At 41.0% G+C, this 22,645-nt stretch overlaps 1 protein-coding gene across 1 annotated transcript in view; it reads right to left on the reverse strand.

The window, feature by feature from the left end:
* LOC133009767 (NT-3 growth factor receptor-like) overlaps positions 1 to 333 on the reverse strand; it is a 108,177-nt gene extending 107,844 nt beyond the window's left edge. The window contains exon 1 of the mRNA XM_061077301.1: positions 56 to 333. Within this exon, the coding sequence (XP_060933284.1) occupies positions 56 to 333 (278 nt within the window). The remainder of the gene's footprint in view (positions 1 to 55) is intronic.
* Positions 334 to 22,645: the final 22,312 nt, after the last annotated feature.

The raw sequence follows: 22,645 nt of genomic DNA on the forward strand, positions 1-22,645 counted from the left end.
ACTAAAGTGTCTGAAAAGGTGTCTGAAAACGAGCTCTGATAGCAGCAGCACTTACATTGAGGTAATGTTCTGGAAAAGATCCTCGATGCACCCGGTACTGTTCCCGGTGCTGCCGGTGCCTTGGAATGACAACAGCGGGAAGAATTTACTGATGTCAGACTTATTGCAGTAGATTTCTGTGGGTGAGCAGGTACAGGTGGGCGGACAGTCCAGCAATGAGCTCAGGTACATGTGAAAGAATACACTGAGAAGAAAGAAACCCTTCCAGCAGCACCATATCCTGGTAGCGCTACGTGCGCCGAATGCACAAAATAACGCACCAGATTCCTCCATTCTCTCTCGATTCAAGTTCCCAGATTTCTTATAACTTTGCAGCGCAAATGAAAAAAAAGGGGCTCAAGTCCTCTCCTGAGTCCTCTCCGCTCTGAGTGAGGTGATCAGTCTCCACACCTTATTTCCCTTGGTGCGTTAAAACGTTAAAATTTTACAGACGTTATCTTCTTTCATGTACGTAGCATCCATAGGCTATACGTGTGTTAGTGTATCAGATATCGTGATGAAGTCCTGCAGTCACGGGTTCTGCTCGTTAAGGTACAACGCAAGGAAGGAATAAAGGCAGGGAAACATCTTTCTCTCGCGCTCGCTCGCTGGTCTACGTCCAGGCTTTGAGTATGGCCAGGAGACATAGAAAGATGGGGGAGAGTCGAGCCTCCACCCACTTGTGAAAAAGTGACACAATTACGTGCGCACATATGGGGTGCTCAAACACATGTCGCGTAAGAGTAGTAACCCCACAGAGAGATGACGACCCCCCCCCCCCCCCACACACACACACACACACACACACACAAACACACATATATACAAAGGCATACAAAAACACTGAGCTTACTGTCTGTTTAATAAACTTACCTTGTTTCCCACTTTCTTCCAGAATCACGTATCTGTTAACAAACAAATTTGATATTTCTTATAGCCAGTATTAGCCACTTGGGGGCAGTAGAACACTACGTAAACAGAATGTTATACATATATACAGAATATAAAAACGAAGGGGTTGATAATGGTGACCATCACTCACTCACATGAAATGTTATAATAATCAGGAGTCAATACATATATATAGTATAAACCTAATAACAGCACTCTCTCTCACAGATATACATACACATATTTGTTTATTATTTTTGTATGCTGTATTCTGACGTTTTTAGTTGCATCTTCACAATGTATGTGTGAAAAAGCGTCTTTTCAACTTGACTTTAACTGAACATTCAGTGCACAAGTAATTTGCTGACTGTAGATTTTTATTACTAACAGAAATCATGAACAAATATAGTAAATTAAGGTCTACATTGTCGTAAATAAATAATATTTTAATAGCATTTTTATTTGAAGACTCAAAAACGAAAAAAAAACATATATTCTTAAACCTTAAACAATAGGGTCGTTATATTGTTTCTTAAACCCTATTACTTCTAAGACCAATCCCCACAGCAGTGCATCAGTCTGACTCCTCAGTCTGTTTCTTATTAACCAGGGTAGATTTTTGGTCCTTTTACTTGCTCTCTCATTTTAAAAACTAATTTGCCCCTTCCTCGGTCAAACTTGTAAACAATGCCGCTTTAGTTTTTTTTTTAAAACAGTGTCATGGTGTTTTTATCACCTTGTGTGTTCCACCTGTGTTGTTTGCAATGCATATGCAATTTTTTTGTTAGGTGCAATTGGGATTATGTGCTGTTGTGATTTTAAATGTAACGTGTGATTGTTGATTTTACATCATAATGTATCGCTTCACATCCTCTATTGGAAAAAGGAAGGGGGTAACAGTGGGAGTCTGACCTGCTCAGGGGATGCAGAAAGTACTGTTTGCAGTACATAGATTGCATTTAGCAGGACTCCTTACCTTTTAATTAGACTTCTTCCAAAATAGTCTAATTCCAGATAAGTTAAATGAGGGAGATCAGGTTGGATTTTTTTCCAATGAATCTGCTCTCTTCTGCTCTCCTGTCCTACCTTTGATACACTGACAAATAAATGGTAAATGGTTTTGTATTTATATAGCACTTTTCTAGTATTGATGACCACTCAAAGCACTTAACAGAACAGTTTTACATTCACCCATTCACTCACTGCATCTATTCGCAGCACTTTGTCTTTCTATGGGGGGCAATTCAGGGTTCAGCATCTTGCCCAAGGACACTTAGGCATGCAGATGGGTCAGACTGGGGATCGAACTGCCGACCTTCAGGTTGGAGGACGACCACTCTACCCCTCAGCCACAGCGGCCCAATAACACACTTAGAGATCATTCTCTACACTAATTACTTTCCTTTGATAACCCAGTACATCTGATCTGAAAGAATGTGATTTTGTCCACTGTGGACAGAACATTCATGAATGTGCCTCAGGCATTGCACATCTAGTTAACCCTCAACCTACTCATATGATGCCTTCATCCAGCATATGGTCAAGCCTACTTACTGGATTTCTGCTCTCTGGATGGGGCTTTTTCCAATGCTGCCATTTAAACTTGGAATGATTGCCGCTGATAATGAATGATGGCCGATGATAGCCACTCCGCACTGTGTGTGGAGTGGACCTACCCCGACTCATTGGTTATTGTCCTCACTGATTATAACAAAGGAAGTTTAGGCCACAAACTCCCCAAATACAGAAAGTGTATTGTCTGACCAGAGAGGAGAACACTTTGGATCACTGCTACTTGACAATCAGTAGACACTCTGAACAGTAATGGTCCAACTGATTCCCACATACAGGCAGAATTTAAAGCTCTCAAAACCTGTTGTGAGGACATGTAAGAAGTGGACCAGGGCGGCTGTGGAAGACATTCAAGGGTGTTTGGACTACACTGACTGGGATGTTTTCAGGACTGCTACCAACTGTCTGGGTGAGTACACAGAAGCTGTGACTTCTTACATCAGTTTCTGTAAGGAATACTGTATACCATCACTTACCAGGGTGAGTTACGACAACGACAAACCCTGGGTCACAGCCAAATTCAGACAGTTAATAGGTGACTCTCCACACCTACCCACCACAGTGCACCCTTCCCCCTCTACCAAAGTGTCACCCCTTTCTATACTGGAGAGGGACGTCAACAAGCACTTCAGGCGACAGAACCCCCGTAACGCAGCTGGACCTAAATCTGTCTCCCCATCCTCCCAGTGTAGGAAGACATTTTCAAAACGTCACTGGAGAAATTAAAATCCTCCACCCTCATCCCCATCCCCAAAAAACCAAGGACCACAGGACTTATTGACTACAGACCTATCGCCCTGACTTCTCTGATAGTATATTAAAGTTCTTGTCCTGTACCACCTCAAGGACATCACCAACACCCTGCTAGACCCTCTACAGTTCGCCTAGAGAGCCCACAGAACTGTAGACGATGCTCTAAACATGGCTCTCCACTTTATTCTCCAGCACCTGGACTCCCCAGGAACCTACGCTAGGATCTTGTTTGTGGACTTCAGCTCTACGTTCATAAACATAATCCCTGCAGTGCTCAAGGACAAGCGTTCATAGCTGAGCATGCCCGACTCCATCTGCAGGTGGATCACAGACTTCATCAGCATCGGATCTTTAGGTTTAGGAATTAACCCTGGTTCTCTGAAACATGAGTGAGGTATCTCACTATGGGACACGCTCTCTGCGCTGTCCCCCAGAAGCAATTTTACACTAAGCGAGTCCTGACTGGCAGGCTCTCTCTCTCTTGCTTCACCATCCTAAACACATGGAAGCACTTTCTTAAAGGAGCCACACTACTCTTATAACACTAGAACAGGTGTCGCCAACTGATAAACTTACGTTCAAATCGAAACCGCGAGAGGTTTCCATCCGGACCCCGACTCTTCTTCACTCAAAATTTTTTTATAAATCAAAAATAAAAACATCAGCATCCTTGTTTCACATTTAAGAGACTTTTAATTCGGCATAATGATGCCAGCCCACGGGGGGCGTCTGGGTCCTATGTGTTGCTATCATACACTGTGTTGGTTGCTAGGTAGACAGAAGCACGCAGATAGAGACACTCATATTTAAGCGAAATCAGGAAAGTTGACGTTGAAACCAGAGTCTTCCGAGCAGAGTGGACAGCAAAGTATGCGTTTATTCTTCCTGCAGTGAGCTCAACGAGACCGTTGTGCTCAAATGCTCAGAGTCTGCTGCGGTTGTCAAAAGTGGCCATTTAAAACGCATTTGAAACTAAACAGACACTTTGAAGACTCTTACCCGCAGAAGTCCGAGGTAAGGAAGCGGAAAATAAATGAGCTCAAAGCCCAGTATGAGCGATGTAAGCGGGTCCTCTCTCATATCCTCTCCGCACAACAGTGGACATGCGAGTGTTCGCTGAGAATACAGTGGATTTTGGGGCAACATAAAAAGCCCTTTACAGTTGGGAGCATCGTTAAAGAGTGCATGAATGCTGTGTCTGAAACAAATGCAAGAAAGACAAATCCTCCTTTCAGCCACAACAGCCACAAGAAACACGGAAATATTAGGACAGGATGTTAAGTCACAGCTCACACAATGCCCAGCTTTTGGTTTATGTCAGATTTTACCCTGCAGGATCACAATCAAATCGGGTTTGATTGCCAAGCAGATTTACACATACAAGGAATTTGCTGTGGTGTGTTTGTGCTATTATAAATATAGAAAATATAAAAATAGGAAACAAAAATTTAAGTTAAAAATTAAATAAAACTATAAGCAGAATAAAAAATACTATAAGCAGAAGGGATTGTGGAAAATGTACAGTTACTGTTTTTTGTGAAGTGTCACAGTCACAAGCAGGAACATCAGTTAAAGAGAGATAGAGAGGAAACATTTGTGAGGAAACATATAAGTGAGCGGAACGATTCAAAGACATGATCTAACACAATCGATAAATAACTTTATAGGGACAGAGATGAACACACACACACACACCTACAGACCAAAGAGTTCCTGCCGCAGATTACGACTTAACGCAGTGTTTTTAACTTCATTGTTGCAGAAGAAGCGAAAAGAATTGAACCGCTTCCTCCTATTGAGCGAATAGAGGCCCAAACCCACTCATTGCTGCTGGCGGCTATATATTATTTCGTTATTTTTCTCATTCTCTTGTATTTATATGCTATTTGCAAGGTATTATTTATATGGTTATACACTGCCGCAAATTGTCCTGAAACTCATGATGTTAATGATGCTTAACAATACCTGTGTCTCCTGTTCTTGGTTTCTCTGGCCTACTGAGTCCATAGCTCCTCCAACTTCCCTTATTGTACTATATTTTCATTTGATTATCTATCTGTTGGACTTCTTGCAGCCCTTAGGGGGAAATAAAGTTGAACATTGAAGTTGAAGTTAAGATGAAAAAATCTGTCCATTCTCATTACACAGTCACTCGGCGTGTAGAAAAAACTGACGGACAGTTCTCTGGTGAATTGTCAAAAGAGACAGTTGACTTCATGTAGTTTGACAGGGATCAACAACATATGTGAAAATAGTGAAGATTGTTTTGCGAGGGAATCGATGAGGGGAACAACAAGGGGATCTGACCTCTAGCACTAAACTGCTGAATGATACAACCAATGGATCTCTGACCCTAAAAGATTCCCTACTGCTTGAAGTATTGCCTTTGCTCTCTCTTTTGTTCCACAGTGTATTTGTCGTGATCAGTGAATCACCCTCACAAGTGATGTAATAGCATGTTTAGGAGGCATGATCTGTCTGATCAGGATTTGAAGAAAGGATATGTTGATGTCTTGTTAGGACTGTTACTCTCCATCGCAGTGACTATACAAGTCTTCATTTACCAGGTTTAAATTCCCATTTTATAATCACACATCTGAACTTTTGATGAACTTAAATTTTCCACATCTTAGCAAAACTGTCAAACTAAGAATTAAATTGTTCTTTGAAGTATTCTAATTAATATTCAATGTGCAGTATATTTCAATGTGGAGATGCACTTGTCTAATGTCATATTGTAATCAACTGTTATCAGTTAGTTTTCATTTTGTTTTTACTGTAAAGCACTGCTACTGCTGTTATTTTAGTTCTACTGTGCTTTTTGGCTAAGAGGGTTCGGTCCTACCCATTCAGATGACATCAATCAGATATTAATGGCATGAGTTCTTAATGTACCTATGACCATTATGCATTATGGATGAACCATTGATTCCTAATGGCCAGTTAATGTACTGCATGTAACCAGGCTGTGGTTTCATGATAGATGGATGACCCAGGCACTCCCTCCATTTCTCTCTCTCACTTGCCTGGCATGCTCTCTGTCTCTGTCTTCCTCAAACAGACACAATGTTGTAACATGACACTTTTGGGACAATACATAGACTTTCAATTATTTCCTGGACACTTACTCTTACCCGGAAACATAATCCTAACCTCTCTAACCTTGACCAGTGACCCAAACTTTGGCTTTTTCTCAGCTAGGTTTAATTTTAACATTTAACTTATCTTTAGTCTGTAATTTCATTCCAAAGAAAACTTAAAAACATATGTACCCAGCCATATATTGTTTCTAGTAGAGTGTTTATTAAGAGGTTAATATCTTGTTGAATTGTTGTTTACGCCTTTCATAAAACAGTGGACAAACTCAAGACTGACTTCAGCAACTGCTCCTTTCAAAGGAAAGATAAAGGAAATTTGTATTCTTGTTGTTCTGGTTTTGTACCCTCATGGTTAAATGCACTTATTGTAAGTCGTTTTGGATAAAAGCGTCAGCTAAATGAAATGTGTGTGTTAGGGTTAAGCCAATTAACTTTTACAAGCACAAGTACCATCCCAGTAAAATGTGTCAATATATGTACTCATGATGAATGAAAAAGTTCCCTGCTGCTGCGCCAGTAGCGCCACACAACACAATTTTGTCCTAGTCACAGCCACTCTAACGTTTAACATTGTTAAATGTGATATTTTCAGCATCTACTGGCCAAGTCAATGTGCACCCAGCCCAGCTAGACGCACATGGAGCATGTGGTCTTCTCTCTCACTCAATGACATACATACCCACAACACATAATTACCATTGTGTTTTACTTTGTGGAGAAATAAAAAAATACAGCACCCCCCCCCCCCCCCCCCCCCCCCACTACAACAACAGGTGATCATCAAATCATCACTTTGTTTAAATTGAGTATGTTTATGAAAACCTGCATTTTTCTCAATACTGCATGTGTTGTGTTCATTGATTGAATAAAGTTTTTAAAAACAGCTTACTCTTTTGATAGAAACATTGATCTGAAGCTCAATTCTAAGGCTTTTCCGTAAATAGTTTCCTAATAAATATAGCAATATCCATGTCAGGCTTCTAATACCAACTTTCAGTTTACGTCCAGCCCCTTCTGAGTACAGATACAGACACGGATAATTTAGCTCATTTGAAACAGAAACAGATAATGGTGTACTCACTCATCCCCAGGGTGTGTGTGTCTGTGTGCTCGGACAAAAAATCTGACAGAGAGAAAAGACTTGTCAGTAGAGAGTGTGATATTGATTTTGAACAAGCAGGCAAGCTGTCAGAAATAGCTTTCTGTATGCTATGCTGGCTATGAGTTACCATGAACAAGATAAGAGTCAGGAAGCTGTGGAAACAGGACAGATATGTTCCCTACTTCTGAATACATAAACTGAATAAACGAAATGAGAGACTGGAGAAAAATTTAGCACGCTCTAACCAGGGAGGTTTTACATATGATGCTGTCAGTTACATTGCATCCTCACTGTAACTGACAGCGCATCAGCATGATTAACAAGTGCTGGGGTATAAACATGACAGTCTTTACCATGACAGGATGACAGAGCTGACTACCCATTGCCTGTCAACAGTACTTAGTTATACTTAGTGCTCCATGTGCGTCTAGCTGGGCTGGGTGCACAAGGTAATTAGGACTTGCCAAATATTTACAAATTCACAAAACTGTCCTCAAACTCTCAAAGCCCCAAATGCAGAAGCATTGTCAGTTAGCAATGACTGCAGTCAGGGAAAGTATAGTAATCTCTTTATCTGTAGATGCACAAAAATATAAATTGTTGTACTTTCCCTATTAAAAGGTAATGTTATGTGCTGTGATTGTGATGAAACTAATGATCCCAACCTCTAGCCCTAATGTTATTATTTAGGGCAACGTTTTGGCTATTGCACTCTTGTATAAGTTATATAACGTCTACAAAGCCAATTGCTGTCTTTAATGATAAGATAATAGATGGATATTTGGCAATTACAGCATCTTAGGGAGAATGATTTTTCTTTCTATTCTCATGTCCGTCATGTAAATCATATAGTGGGATTGACAACGTTTTGGTATTATTTCTGTGGCATGTGTTGATGCCACCGGGGTCTCCCAACAACAGCCAGAAAACACTATTTGCTTTTTAAGCATATTTAAATATTTAACTGAGCAAACAAACAAAAAAACCTCTAATGTAATTGGCGAGCAGTTTCTGCTCAGGCTTCTTGGCCACATGCTCAGCTCTCTCCAGTTTATTCATGTATCTCTCTAGTCTCTCCTTCTCTCTGTGGCACCTCAGCTGCCACCTTTTAATCCAAAAAGAGCTAATTGACCAACTAATCTCAGCTGTGCCAATCAACTCTCCCTAGTTCACAATTTCTTCATATGGGCTTATTACTCTCAGTGGTGTATAAAGTAGGGCTGCTCAATTCATCGAAATTTAATCGTGATTATGATTATTGGTTCAAACAAACTCCAAACTACTATAATCGAGTTGAAACAATTATTTTGGCATCTTTCGTTGAAAGAGACGCGCATGCGCAATTCAGTCATTCCCCCTAAGCATGCAACGCGGCTGTGCTGACTGCCACTTCCTCTCATGCAGCAGTGAAGGAGGCGAGTTGTGCGTGTTGCAATTTAAGACCTACTGCGTGCCCGGCAGGTCCATGGTGGACCTCGTTCGAGACCTTTTGGATGTCTCCAGTTCATTAGATGTAGATCTAGGCTTGATTTCCCTAGACCAAGATAAAGCTTTTGACGTCGTTGAACGCAGCTTCCTGTGGAAAGTAATGGGGAAGTTTGGGTTCAGCGCTGGCTTCATAGCTAGATCAATGTGCCTTACAGTGACGTTGAGAGCGTGCTAAAGTTCAACGGCATTCTGAGTGCTCCTTTCAGGGTGGGTAGGTCAGGCAGGGCTGTGCTCTGTCAGGGATGCTCTACGCACTCTCCCTGGAACCTCTCCTCCGCAGAATAAGGTCTAGCATTCAAGGTGTGTTTTATCATGGTTTTAGTGGGAACATGATTTTATCTTCTTACGCCGATGATCTTATTGTTTTTATTAAAGACCAGACAGATGTGGATATTTTAGCCAAAATATTAAATGATTTTAGCGTGGCATCGGCAGCGAGGGTCAACTGGGAAAAAAACGAAGCCCTCGCTGCCAGGGAGTGGACTGGCGGTCTCCCAGTGCTCCCCCAAAACCTGAAATGGAAGCGGGATGGAATGAAATACCTCGGGGTGTTTTTAGGAAACAATAATATATGCAAGAAGAACTGGGAGAACGTCACAGAAAAAATTGAAAACAGACTTTTAAAATGGAAATGGCTGCTCCCAAAAATATGGGAAGGGGGTCTACCCAGTCTGCCGGGGGGGTTGATGTGGAGGAGAGACGGTCTCAAGTACCTGGGGGTTTATGTCGGCAATGAGTCCATGGTTCAGAAGAACCGGGAGGGGGTGTTGGAGAAAATGCAAGGGAGGCTCAACAAGTGGAAATGGCTGAAACCACAATTGTCATACAGAGGCAGAACCCTGATCATAAATAACCTGGTAGCTTCTGCTCTGTGGCATCGGCTTGCATGAATGGAACCTCCGAAAGGATTAGTACAGAAAATACAAGCATTTTTAACAGACTTCTTTTGGGACAGGTTACACTGGGTGCCCCAGTGTGTATTGTTTTTACCAAAGGAGGAGGGGGGACAAGGGCTGGTGCACATCCAAAGTAGAATATCCACTTTTAGACAAACCACCTTTAAGGAAGAGGACTGGTGACCTGCAGTGGAGGATTTTACACGGAGCCATCGCGGTTGACAGTTTTATATTAAAAAACAACCCCTGATTTTTCAACGTTTTTTATGAATGTAAACGACTTTTTGACATTTTTAATACACTGCAGAAGGTTTTTAAACAGTTTGGTGAGACATGGAGTAAGAGGGCCTTCATTTTAGGAGTAGGATATAGGAAATCAAATGAGTGCAAATGGAAACTTTTAAATTGGATGGTAGGAGAAGCTAAGATGGCAATGTACAGCAGCAGGAAGAACAGAGTAGAGGACAGGGCAGGACAAGAAGAGTTTCCTGTTTTTATTTCGTTGCTGAAAGCAAGAGTCTGGATTTTAGTTTTTTTTTAAGAAATGAAGGACATGGATGGGTTCATCAAACAGTGGTGTTTTAATGATGTAGTATGTTCTGTGGTTGAGGATGTTTCACATTTAATATAACTTTCTAGGTAGGTTTTAATATTGTTCTGAAACGTACTGTTCATATCCTTTGAAACATTGACAGTAGTTTTGTATAAATTTTGAAAATAAAGGTTTCAAAAATCAAAAAAATATCTTTCTCTTGCTTTTTCTACTTTTTCTCGTCTTTTTTGCTTAATTTTTTTCACGTTTTTTGTATGGCTAGTTGTGGGGATTTTTAAGGTTTAGTTTGGGTGGGTTGTTGTGGAGTAGGTTTTTGTTTAATTTCTTTGCTGAGGCGACCACCCCGGCCGGGGAGCATGGCGGCCGTAGGCACGGGAATGTTTGGGCCTTTAATACGCTCAGCCAGCAAAGACTGGACGGTTTGCTCTCCGTTCATCCACAATAGGCTGCATCCCCTGACGTCATTACGGTAAGCGTGCTGCATCATTTCGTCACTTCCTGTTATTGCCACGGGTGGTGTAGTCGCTATCTGAATCAGCTCCTCCGCTAAACACAACTGTCTTTCAGCCCCTACTCTCTGGTGCTTTGTGATTCTGTGTTCTTTTTAAAACTCACCCTCGTAGTTTTAGCAACAATGTGTTCTCTCTCTCCCTCTCACTCCACTGCTCTCTCTTGCTCCGAGTGTCTCATGTTTACTTACTCCTCTGCCTCCATTAACAGTAGTGGTACATGTAATAAATGTAGTATGTTGGTAGACATGGAGGCGAATCTTAGCGACTTAGAAGCTCGGCTCCGCAGCTTAGAACCCCCGTTAGCTGTAGTTAGCCGGCCCGCGCTAGCCGCAGCGAAGCCACGTAGCTTAGCCTCAGCTAGCAGTCCCTCGACCTGCCCGTGCAGCCGGGAGCCCAGGGCGGCTGGGTGACAGTCGGAGGGGGCATAGTGCTACCATTAAAAAGCCCACGATTAAAGACCCACCAGCTCACGTTTCAATTAGATTTTCTCCACTCAGCGACACACCCGCTGAGAAACAAACTCTGGTTATTGGCGACTCGGTTCTGAGAAACTTTTTTGAGGAAACCTGGTCTTGTTAGGAGAGACGGCGTTCATCCCACTTGGGATAGAGCAGCTCTCTTATCTAGGAATATAACTAAGTCTATTACATGACAACCCAGAGTCGGGACCAGGATGCAGAGCTGCAGTGCTAAACACTTCTCTGCGCTCCCTCTGGATCAGTCACCCAACCGCATAGAGACTGTCTCTGTCTACCGTCCGATTAAATTATTTAAATTAAACAATAACACAGCGAGAACTCCACACAATAATCTTATACAAATTAACACAACCTCTTGAACAACACAGGAAACTAAGACTTTCAAATGTGATCTTTTAAACATTGGATCACTGTCCTCAAAGGCTATTTTAGTTAATGAACTAGTCTCAGACTACAATATAGATTTATTGTCTCTTACTGAGACTTGGCTGCATCCTGATGAATATGTCAGTCTAAATGAATCTACTCCCCCCAGTTATATAAATTCACACGTTCCCAGGGAACTCGGGCGAGGAGATGGAGTTGCTGCTATTTTTAACTCCAGTCTATCAATTAATCCTAAACCTAAACTCAGCTATAACTCGTTTGAATGTCTTGTTCTTAATCTTCCACGTCAATCCAGGAAACACCAACAGCCAGTCATATTTGCTGTAGTTTATCGTGCTCCTGGGGCTTATACTGAATTTCTAACAGAATTCCCTGAGTTTTTATCAAACCTAGTCCTAAAGACCGATAAAATTATTATTGTTGGTGACTTTAATATTCATGTTGACAATAATAAAGATAGCCTGAGCGTAGCATTTATTTCAATACTAGACTCAATTGGTTTCAGTCAGTGTGTACATCAACCTACTCATTTTTGTAACCACACACTTGACCTTGTGTTATCATACGGTGTCAAAATTGAACATTTAACAGTACTTCCGCGCAATCCAATACTTTCAGACCATAATTTAATAACCTTCGATTTTTTTTCATTATCTGAATATATGCCCCTAATAAAAAACTAATTTTCTAGATGTCTACCTGATAGTGCTGTAGCTAAATTTAAGGAAATAATTCCGATTATATTTAAACCCGTATTATCCGTCGACATAAACAACAAATTCTTTAAAAACCCGAGCTCTATTGAGATTGACCACCTCGTAGATAGCTCTGCAGACTCATTACGATTAACATTAGACTCAATAGCACCTCTAAAAAAGAAATGTGTAAAACATAGTCAATTAGCTCCGTGGTATAATTCCAAGACACATGAGTTGAAACAAATATCAAGAAAATAAGAAAGGAAGTGGCGCTCCAGCAACAGTGTTGAAAATCTCCTAGACTGGAAGAGTAGTGTTAAAGAATATAAAAAGGCTCTCCACAAAGCAAGAGCTGCCTATTATTCAAAACTAATAGAAGAGAATAAAAACAACCCAAGGTTTCTCTTCAGCACTGTAGCCAGGCCGATAGTCACACCTCCTCCGAACCCAGTATTCCTCGATCCCTAAATAGCAATATCTTTATGACCTTTTTTAATGATAAAATTCTAACTATTAGAAATAAAATCAACCATCTCTTGCCCTCAATTGGCACTAATATCCACCCAACAACAGAGATCTCAGAAACGGCTGAGAATCCTTCCCATTACTAAAACAGCTTCTCTCTGATCACCCGTGATCAGTTTACCAAAATAATCCCAGGTTCTAAACCAACAACCTGTATCTTAGATCCCATTCCAACTAAAGTACTTCTGCCCCTAATAGATAATTCGCGACTTAACACAATCAATCTGTCATTATCATCAGGTTATGTACCACAGTCTTTTAAAATAGCTGTAATCAAACCCCTACTCAAAAAACCCACCCTAGACCCAGAGGTTTTAGCAAATTACAGACCAATATCTAATCTCCCCTTCCTGTCTAAAATCTTAGAAAAAGTTGTAACCAATCAGCTGTGTGAGTTTCTCCAGGAATATAATATATATGAAGACTTTCAGTCTGGGTTTAGAACCAGTCACAGCACAGAGACAGCCCTGGCAAAAGTCACTAATGACCTTCTAATAGCTTCAGATCAGGGACTTGTGTCTGTCCTTGTTCTGTTAGATCTGAGTGCAGCATTCGACACAATTGACCATCAAATTTTATTACAGAGACTAAAACAGTTAATTAACATTAATGGAACCGCCCTAAACTGGTTTAAATCTTATTTTTCTAATCGCTCCCCATTCGTACAAATTTTCACTGTTATGCAGATGACACCCAGTTATATTTGTCAATAAAACCTGATCAAAGTAATCAATTAACTAAACTTCGAGCATGTCTCAAGGACATAAAAACCTGGATGACCCGCAATTTTCTCTTATTAAATTCAGATAAAACTGAGATTATAATACTCGGCCCTAAACACCTTAGAGAAACATTATCTAATGATATAGCCGCGCTAGACGACATTGCCCTTGCTTCCAATGAAACAGTCAGGAACTTGGGAGTGATCTTCGATCCTGATTTGTCCTTTAATAGTCACTTAAAACTAATTTCTAGGACCGCCTTTTTCCACTTGCGTAATATCTCAAAAATCAGACATGTCCTTTCACAAAAAGATGCAGAAAAACTAGTCCACGCCTTTGTTACATCGAGACTGGACTACTGTAATTAACTATTATCAGGCTCCAGCAGTAAGTTGTTAAAGACTCTGCAGCTGGTCCAAAATGCCGCAGCACGTGTCCTGACGAGAACTAAGAAAAGAGAGCACATTTCTCCAGTATTAGCATCGCTACACTGGCTTCCTGTTAAATCAAGAATAGAATTTAAAATTCTCCTCCTCACCTTCAAGGCCCTTAATAATATGGCACCTTTTTACCTTAAAGAGATGTTAGTACCATATCAACCTACTAGAGCACTCCTATCCCAGAACTCAGGTTTACTTGTTGTCCCTAAAGTCTCTAAAAGTAGAGTAGGAGCCAGAGCTTTTAGCCATCAAGCCCCACTCCTGTGGAATAATCTCTCACTTTCAGTTCGGGAAGCAGACACGCTCTGTTCGTTTAAGAGTAGACTCAAAACCTTCCTTTTTGATAAAGCTTATAGTTAGAGCTAATTAGTGCGGCAGAAAGTAACTCACCCTATGTTCCAAAATTGATTAAAAGGCAAAAACCCCTGATGATGCTAAGACGCACAGGGAATTTATGACACAAGACACACGGAGCTTCTCTTTCCTGCTTCTCCTTCCTCTTCTCCATACTTATCACATCAAAGTAAATCTTATCTCATCAGTACATGTTACTAACTTGACCCCTTTCCCGGAGTTTCTGTGCCTTAGCGCCCGCAGATGCAGGGCCACAGCTGTGGCCGCACCATGGATTATGATTGTGGATCGCGCGTCAGAGGTCGTAATGGTGGACCCAGTTTGGTGGATTCTGTATCGTGCCAGCTGATCGTAGTGGTAATGGAGGATCCTTTCTCGCGTTGGCATCGGATGATGGTGGACCACGACCGAGGCGGCAGCTGATAATGGATTCAAACTGGCGGCATTGGACAATGACTGTGGACTATAGTGGATCCCATCCTGATGCTGGATCGTGATCTTGCTGGCTGCTGACCAGAGACTATGATTGCAGCAGGACTGCTTCACACATAGTATTGAAAAATGTTTACCCTCATCAATGCTGCTAAAAACTTTAATCCTGATGATGTTTTCTTACACTGGACATCTATTGCACTTCTGTCCGTCCTGGGAGAGGGATCCCTCACATGTGGCTCTCTCTGAGGTTTCTACATATTTTTACCTGTTAAAAAGGTTTTTAGTAGTTTTTCCTTTCTCTTGTTGAGGGTTAAGGACAGAGGATGTCACACCATGTTAAAGGCGTATGAGACGAATTGTGATTTGTGAATGTGGGCTTTACAAATAAAACTTGATTGATTGATTGATTGATTTAACCATTTGCCATTAAAATAGCAGCAAAAGCCAGCGTTGAAGAATGTAGTTTGGCTGTTGGTGATTTGGTTGGGCACGACAAAATTCTCTCTGCAGCCCGTATGAACAAGGCAGTTGTTTTGTTTCTAGCGATGGTAGAACTGTCAATTGAGGTGATTGAAAGGGGAGTAGTAATTGGTGGTATTTTCACCCCCGTGCTCTCTTCATCAGCACCCTCTAAAAAAGTAATATTATCAAACATTCCGCCCTTTATTAAGGATGAAATCTTAATTAAAGCTCTATCCCGTCAAGGCAAACTGGTATCACCCATAAGAAAGATAGCGATTTTCAGCAGCAATCCACTCCTTAAACATGTTGTGTCGTTCAGACGTTTTGTATATATGATAACGAAAGATAACAAAGATTTAGATTTTACTCTGAATGTGCCGGTGGAGGGTTTTCATTATTCAGTTTCTGTGTCCTCCTGTCTGATGAAGTGTTTTGGCTTAGTGTGGGCTTGCCCGGACAGAATGGGTAATACTCCCACTGTTCCACAGATGAGACTGAACCGTTTGTGGACTATTGTGCAGGGGTGTGCAGCGTTTTCGTATTTTTTTTTCAATCACATGTCACAGTAGTTTATTTTCTGGTGGTTTAGGCTTTCTGCTGTGGCTGTCTTTCCCCTCACCAGCGTCTTGCTGGTGGTGTGGCAGCCGCCATGGCCAGCGGGAATTTTAAGGTAGCAAACATACTCCACGTCAGCCAGAGGGAGGAGTCTGGCCTCACAGACCAGGAAGTTTTTAGACTAAAAAAAATGGTGCTCAGAGCAAAAAGACAATTAACTCGTGATGGAAAGGACAGCAATGTGTGTATTAATTAATTTATTGTTTTCTGTTTTTGTTTCTAACATTTTAAACAACATGGATGTTTTTAAAGTTGGGGTTTTAAACGTGAACGGTCCAAGAGCGGAGACCTTACAGCAGCTGGTGGATGCAGTGGGGCCGGCACTCAACAACTCCCAGGCCCTGGGCTCCCTGCTGGGGCTGCAGTCTAGCCGGGTGGCCCAGAGGATCCTGGAGCTCTGGACCCAGAGGCTCTCCAAACATGAAAAGGACCTCCTGAGAGCCTACCAGAGGGGGGAGATCGAAACAGATACTGCAGACCCCTACCCGTAAACTATCCTGAGCCTAGGCCTGGGAGAAAAGACCGGCCCCCTACTAACATAAATAAATGAACACAAACTAACGATACGCAGAGCGGACAAAGAGACACTATACATGAACTGTGTCAAAAGCATCCACCAGACCGGACTGAGTAACAGACCCCCTACTGTGTGGTCACGGAGGTGGGGAGAACATGGACCCAGCCCAACCTTTTATCACGTTTTTACTGAGTGCAAGAGACTGAAAAGTTTTGCCGCTCTTTTAACTATGGTTTTTAGTGATTTTAATGTTTTAATGACATCCTCTGCACAGTCACGAACAATGAGCTGTCCTTTCCACACTTTTTAACAGACTGAGTTTTTTCAACAGCATTTTTTGTGTTTTTAATGAATAATACTGTAAGCAGGTGTTTTGTAAAGTGAAAATATGTGAATAAAGTGTTTGTGAAAAATCAAAAAAATCTCTCTCTCTGGAAATGGGGACGTTTAATAATGAGAGGAAAATCAGCATTTGTCAGAATGTTTCCTGGCCACGACCCCTAGAGGGAGCGTCACAGTGCTGTTAGCCAATGTGATACTAAACGTGTTTTAAATTTAATCTTATTTTTGTTATCTTAGAGAATGCAATGAAGGATCCCAGGATCAGCCGTGCAATGGGGGTCTGCAAGAAGTTGGTCAGCAGTTTTTCCTATAGAAGCCATCAATAAGTCACTAAGCCCTCTGGTTGAATTCACGGATGCGCTTTCAGGAAAGAAACATGTTAGTGTGTCTTTTGTGAAGCCAAATCTTCACCTCTTCAACAATTCAATCTTGGAAGACCAGGAAGATGACACACAACTTGCCAAAACCATCAAACACAACATACTGGAGTATCTCAATTAGAAATACAGTGACAGAGCGACACAAGAGCTACTTGACATGGCCTCTGCCCTGTACCCAAGGTTCAAGTTAAAATATGTTGATGAAGACATGACTGGATCCATTTTAGATTGACTGAAAGTGGAGATGAGGGATTAGATTACTGCCAGTGCCATGGTAATAACAATAACAATAATAATAATAATAATATCAGATTAAGTGAATTTATGTGTTGGCTACTGTTAAATAAGATTCCCATTTTCTTTTTTGCCCCTAAGGAGAAATCCCCTCTGCAAACAGCTGCTTTGCCTGCTGATACAGAGGATGCTGGTGCTTGCAAGAAGAGGAAGAAGGGCCTGAGCAGCTTCTTCAAGGTCACCGCAGACAAGGCTGCAGGGCCTCCTCTGCATCAGGACCAAGCCATTGCTCTTGAGATCCAGTCTTACCTCCAGACGGAGACACTAGATCCTGAGGAGAACCTCTGACTTGGTGGAGCGATGCCAGAATGATCTACCCACGTCTTTCAAATCTGGCCAGGAAATATTTGTGTATTCCTTCCACAAGTTCCTCTTCAGAGCGAGTCTTTAGCACTAGGGGAAATATTGTTTCCTGCTTGCGCTCATCTCTGAAAACTGATCACGTTAACAGGCTGGTATTTCTATTTTTTTTTTTTTACAACTTTATTTATCATTTTTCCAAACATTTACATCATTAATTATGCATTTCTTACAAAAGTTGCGCACCCGCCCCCCGCCCCCCACCCCAACCAGATGGCATCCCAACAAATAAATCCACAAAAACACTCACGTATCACACTGACAGACAGAACACCAAAAGAAGAAAGCAAATATAGACAAATACAAAAAAGAGACAGGCCAAAGGAAAAAAATAAAAATAATAATAATAATAAATAAATAAATTTAAAGAAAAGACTCAAACCAATCTATGTTGATCATTATGTTCATAACACCAACATCCAGGACCTTTAACATAAGAAAAATTTCCCAACAGTCAGAATATAAGCATTGAGAAGACCAGGAAGGCAATCAGAGAAGGAAAGAGGGAAAGATAAATACATATTAAATAAGAACAAGGATTCAGGCAAAAGGCAAACTCTTGATATGTGTCATGAACTGTGACCAGGTTCTGTCGTATTTAACCTCCGACCCGTGTACTGTATATCTAATTTTTTCCAGAGCCAATCCCAACATCACCTCTCTAATCCAATGAATATAGGCAGGAGGATTCTTCCCCTTCCAATTCAGCAGAATCAGACGTCGGGCATGCAATGATGCAAAGGCAATTGCATTTTTATGGAGACGGGACAGCTTTAGCTCCTCCCTTACTACACCAAAGATAGCTATCAAAGGGTCAGGCTGCAGTGTTTTGCCAGATATTGCTGAGAGTGATTGGAAGACTGAGGACCAGAAGCCATACAAAGATGGACATGACCAAAACATGTGTCCTAAAGAAACAGGAGAATATTGACATCTAGGACAGTTTGGTGTAACATTAGGGTATAATTTAGACAGTCTATCGTTAGAATAATGCAACCTGTGGACAACCTTAAATTGAATCAAGCCATGTCTGATACAGAAAGATGATGTGTGTATACGCTGTATGGTATTTTTCCAGGTGTCTTCTGGTATTACTTCTCCAACCTCTCCCTCCCATGCTGCCTTAATTTTGTCCCACGAATGAGGGCAGCCATCCAGAATTAAAGCATATATTTTTGATATTGCTCCTTTATTGAGTGGATTAACATTGAGCACTGAATACAGTAAATCTTTAGAGGGTGGGGATGGGTACCCCGGGAAAAATTTTAGATTTTCGTTTAAATGATGCAAAGCCATCATCGGTAAAGAGATCCTGAAAGTAGACCAAGCCCCTTCTGTGCCAAACTGCAAATGCCTGATCTATTTGAGATGGTGCAAAAAGATAATTAAACATTATTGGAGAGAAGCTACATATATTTGTCAAATTAAAATGTTTTCTGAACTGACGGCAGATCTTAATCGAATTTTGGACCACCAAATTTGAGTTCAGTCCAGGTGCTTTGATATTTACTGTGAGAGGGGCAGTTAGGACCGAAATCGGAGAAACTGGGAGTGTAGCTCCCAGTTCCATATCAGTCCAGACCGGACCCTCCTTATCTGCGAACATGGTAATCCAATGTGTCAGCTTGACAATATTAGCTGCCCAATAGTAAAATAAAAAATTAGGTAAACCCAAACCACCATCAGATTTCACTCTCTCCAGGCTTGCCTTCTTTATACGTGCAGGTTTTTTATTCCATATGAACACAGAAATAAAGCGATCCAGCCGAGCAAAATAGGATTTTGGGAGAAAAATGGGAATCATTTGGAATAAATAAAGAAACCTGGGCATTACAGTCATCTTCACTACATTTATCCGCCCTGCCAATGAGAGTGGGAGATTTGACCACCTATCCAAATCAGTTTTGGTACGGTCCAAAATCGACCTAAAGTTATACTGAAAAATAGCTTTAATTGAACCTGCTATTTCTATTCCCAGATAAGTAAATTTGTCATTTTCAATTTTAAAAGGCAAATTTTCATAAGTGGTCTGTTTTGCCAGATTATTCAGTGGAAATAATAAAGATTTTGACAAATTAACTTTATACCCCGATATGCTACTGAATTTTTGCAACCAGTGGAGAAGGTAGGGCATGCTCTCAGTTGGGTCTGATATTTGCAAAAGCAGATCATCAGCATAAAGCAAAGTTTTATGGTTTGTTTCACCCCTGGATATACCTTTTATCCTGTCATCTGATCTAATAGCAATCGCCAGTGGTTCTATCGCAATGTCAAACAGAAAAGGCGACAGACAGCAACCCTGTCTTGTACCTCTGTGGAGCGGAAAATATTCCGAAATCAGGCCATTTGTCCTGACTGCCGCCATGGGTGTTGAATATAGGACTTTGATCCACTTACAAAAAGTTGGCCCCATTCCAAATTTTTCTAAAGCTGCGAAAAGATAGGTCCATTCAATTCTGTCAAACGCCTTTTCAGCGTCAAGGCTTAGAATAACTTCAGGTTGTACTGTTGAATGGGGGGAAAATAACACATTAAATAATCTTCTCACATTAAAAAATGATTGCCGCCCAGGAATGAAGCCTGTTTGGTCCTCATTAATAATGGTAGGAATAACAGGGTCTAATCGTTTTGCAAGAGTTTTAGTTAAAATTTTATAATCACAGCACAAAAGACTTATTGGCCTATATGAGCTACACTGTACAGGATCCTTATCTTTTTTTAGTAAAACTGAAATTGTGGCCTGGGTTAGCGTTTGCGGCAATCTTCCATTAGCCAAAGATTCATCATGGACTGATTTCAGAATAGGTGTGAGTTTTGAAGAAAATTCCTTGTAAAACTCTGTGGGGAATCCGTCCGGACCTGGCGCCCTTCCTGTTCGAGACAATCTGATGGCACTCGTTATTTCCTCAAGCGACAATGGCTGCTCTAGAGATGACTGAGCATCTGGAGAAAGCCTTGGGGTATCAAGAGAATCAAGAAACGAGTAAATCTCAGATGAGCTACCATCTACCTCTGACTGATATAGAGTAGAATAATATTGCTTAAACTGGTCATTAATGACTCTGGGACTGCGAGATATCGAGTCAGCGCCTGTATTAATTCCTGGGATAATTTGTGCAGTTGACTGCTGTTTAAGTTGAAGTGCAAGGAGTCTCCCCGCTTTATCTCCATGCTCATAATATACCTGTCTGGATTTAAAAATATTTTTCTCGGCTTTCCATGTCATAAGCTTATTGACTTCAGTTTGCAACAGTAATTTCTCCTTAAAAAGATCTGGTGTAGGTGAAAGAGCATAACGCCTATCAATATCTGCAATTTTGTCAGCAAGCTCTTTAAGTTGTTTGGAACGCTCCTTATTCCTATGTGCCACATAAGAGATAACTTGGCCCCTAATATAGGCTTTCATAGACTCCCATAAAATTCCCCTTGAAACATCCTGAGTATCATTCATTTCCAAAAAGAAGTCAATCTGACTGTTGAGAAATGTTCTAAAATGTGTACATAAAAGTAGCTGGGGGTCAAGCCACCAAGTTCGTTGAGGCACTACATTGGCTGGAAAAACTAGATCCATCTGTACTGGGCTGTGGTCTGATAGCACTATACTGTGATATTTACTGCTGGAAATTAAGGGGAGTAGCTGGTTATCGACAATGAAATAATCAATCCTGGAATAACTATGATGAACGGAGGAAAAGAAGGAGAATTGCTTCGTAGTTGGATTTTTTGTCCGCCAGGGGTCTGATAAGCCATAAGAGTAGAGGAGGGAATTAATAACCACTGCGGCTGATGAGAGAGTATTATTTGCCCTTACACTTGACCTGTCTAGCTGGGTATGAAGGACGCAGTTGAAGTCTCCACCTAAAATTAACTTGTAGGAATTAAGGTCTGGAAGAGTTGAAAAAAAATTAAGAAAGAATTGTGCATTGTCCCAGTTTGGTCCATAAATGTTAGCCAATATTACTGGTGTATTAAATAGCTTGCCCACTACAATAATATATCTGCCATTAACATCTGATATTACTTCAGAGTGTTCAAATGGGATCCCCTTTCTAATCAGGATTGCTGTTCCCCTGGCTTTGTAATTAAAACGTGAATGATATATTTGTCCAATCCATTTACAACTTAGTCTTTTTTGGGAATTAATATTTAAATGTGTCTCCTGTAGCAATATTACATCAGGTTTTAGTGATTTCAGATGACTAAATATTTTGCTCCGTTTAACCATGTTATTCAGGCCTTTGACGTTCCAGCTAATGAACAAAATTGCTCCTTGTTGATTATTTGCATTATTCAGAATCATAGAGCAACAGAATGTAGTGAACCGGTCCTGCATGTTGGCTATATCTGAGTACTTTAGTGCATGTTTGAGTCAAACCATAAACCACAAATGAAACCAAAAGAAAACGGACAAAAACAAACAAATAGACATATATAAACCCCTTACCATCCTGGACTCCCGGGCTGGTCCTCCTTAAACCTGAGACTGCCCTGAAAACTCTCCTCTCTCTTCTAAGCATATAACACGTCTACACTAACTTAAACTCTTGCATGAACTCTGCAAAGGCAGAACAAAATGTAAAAGGGCTTTCTTCTCGATACTATTCTTGCTGCGTGTGTGCTGGCACCATTTGTTCACAGGCTGATAAGGTTCTTAACATTTACAGTTGGAAGATTACCCCACCAGAAAAAAAAGAGAGTAAAATCAACTAGAATTAGTACTGCTTGTGGTGG

Source organism: Limanda limanda, chromosome 8 (assembly GCF_963576545.1).
Source record: "Limanda limanda chromosome 8, fLimLim1.1, whole genome shotgun sequence".
Taxonomy (NCBI): Eukaryota; Metazoa; Chordata; class Actinopteri; order Pleuronectiformes; family Pleuronectidae; genus Limanda; species Limanda limanda.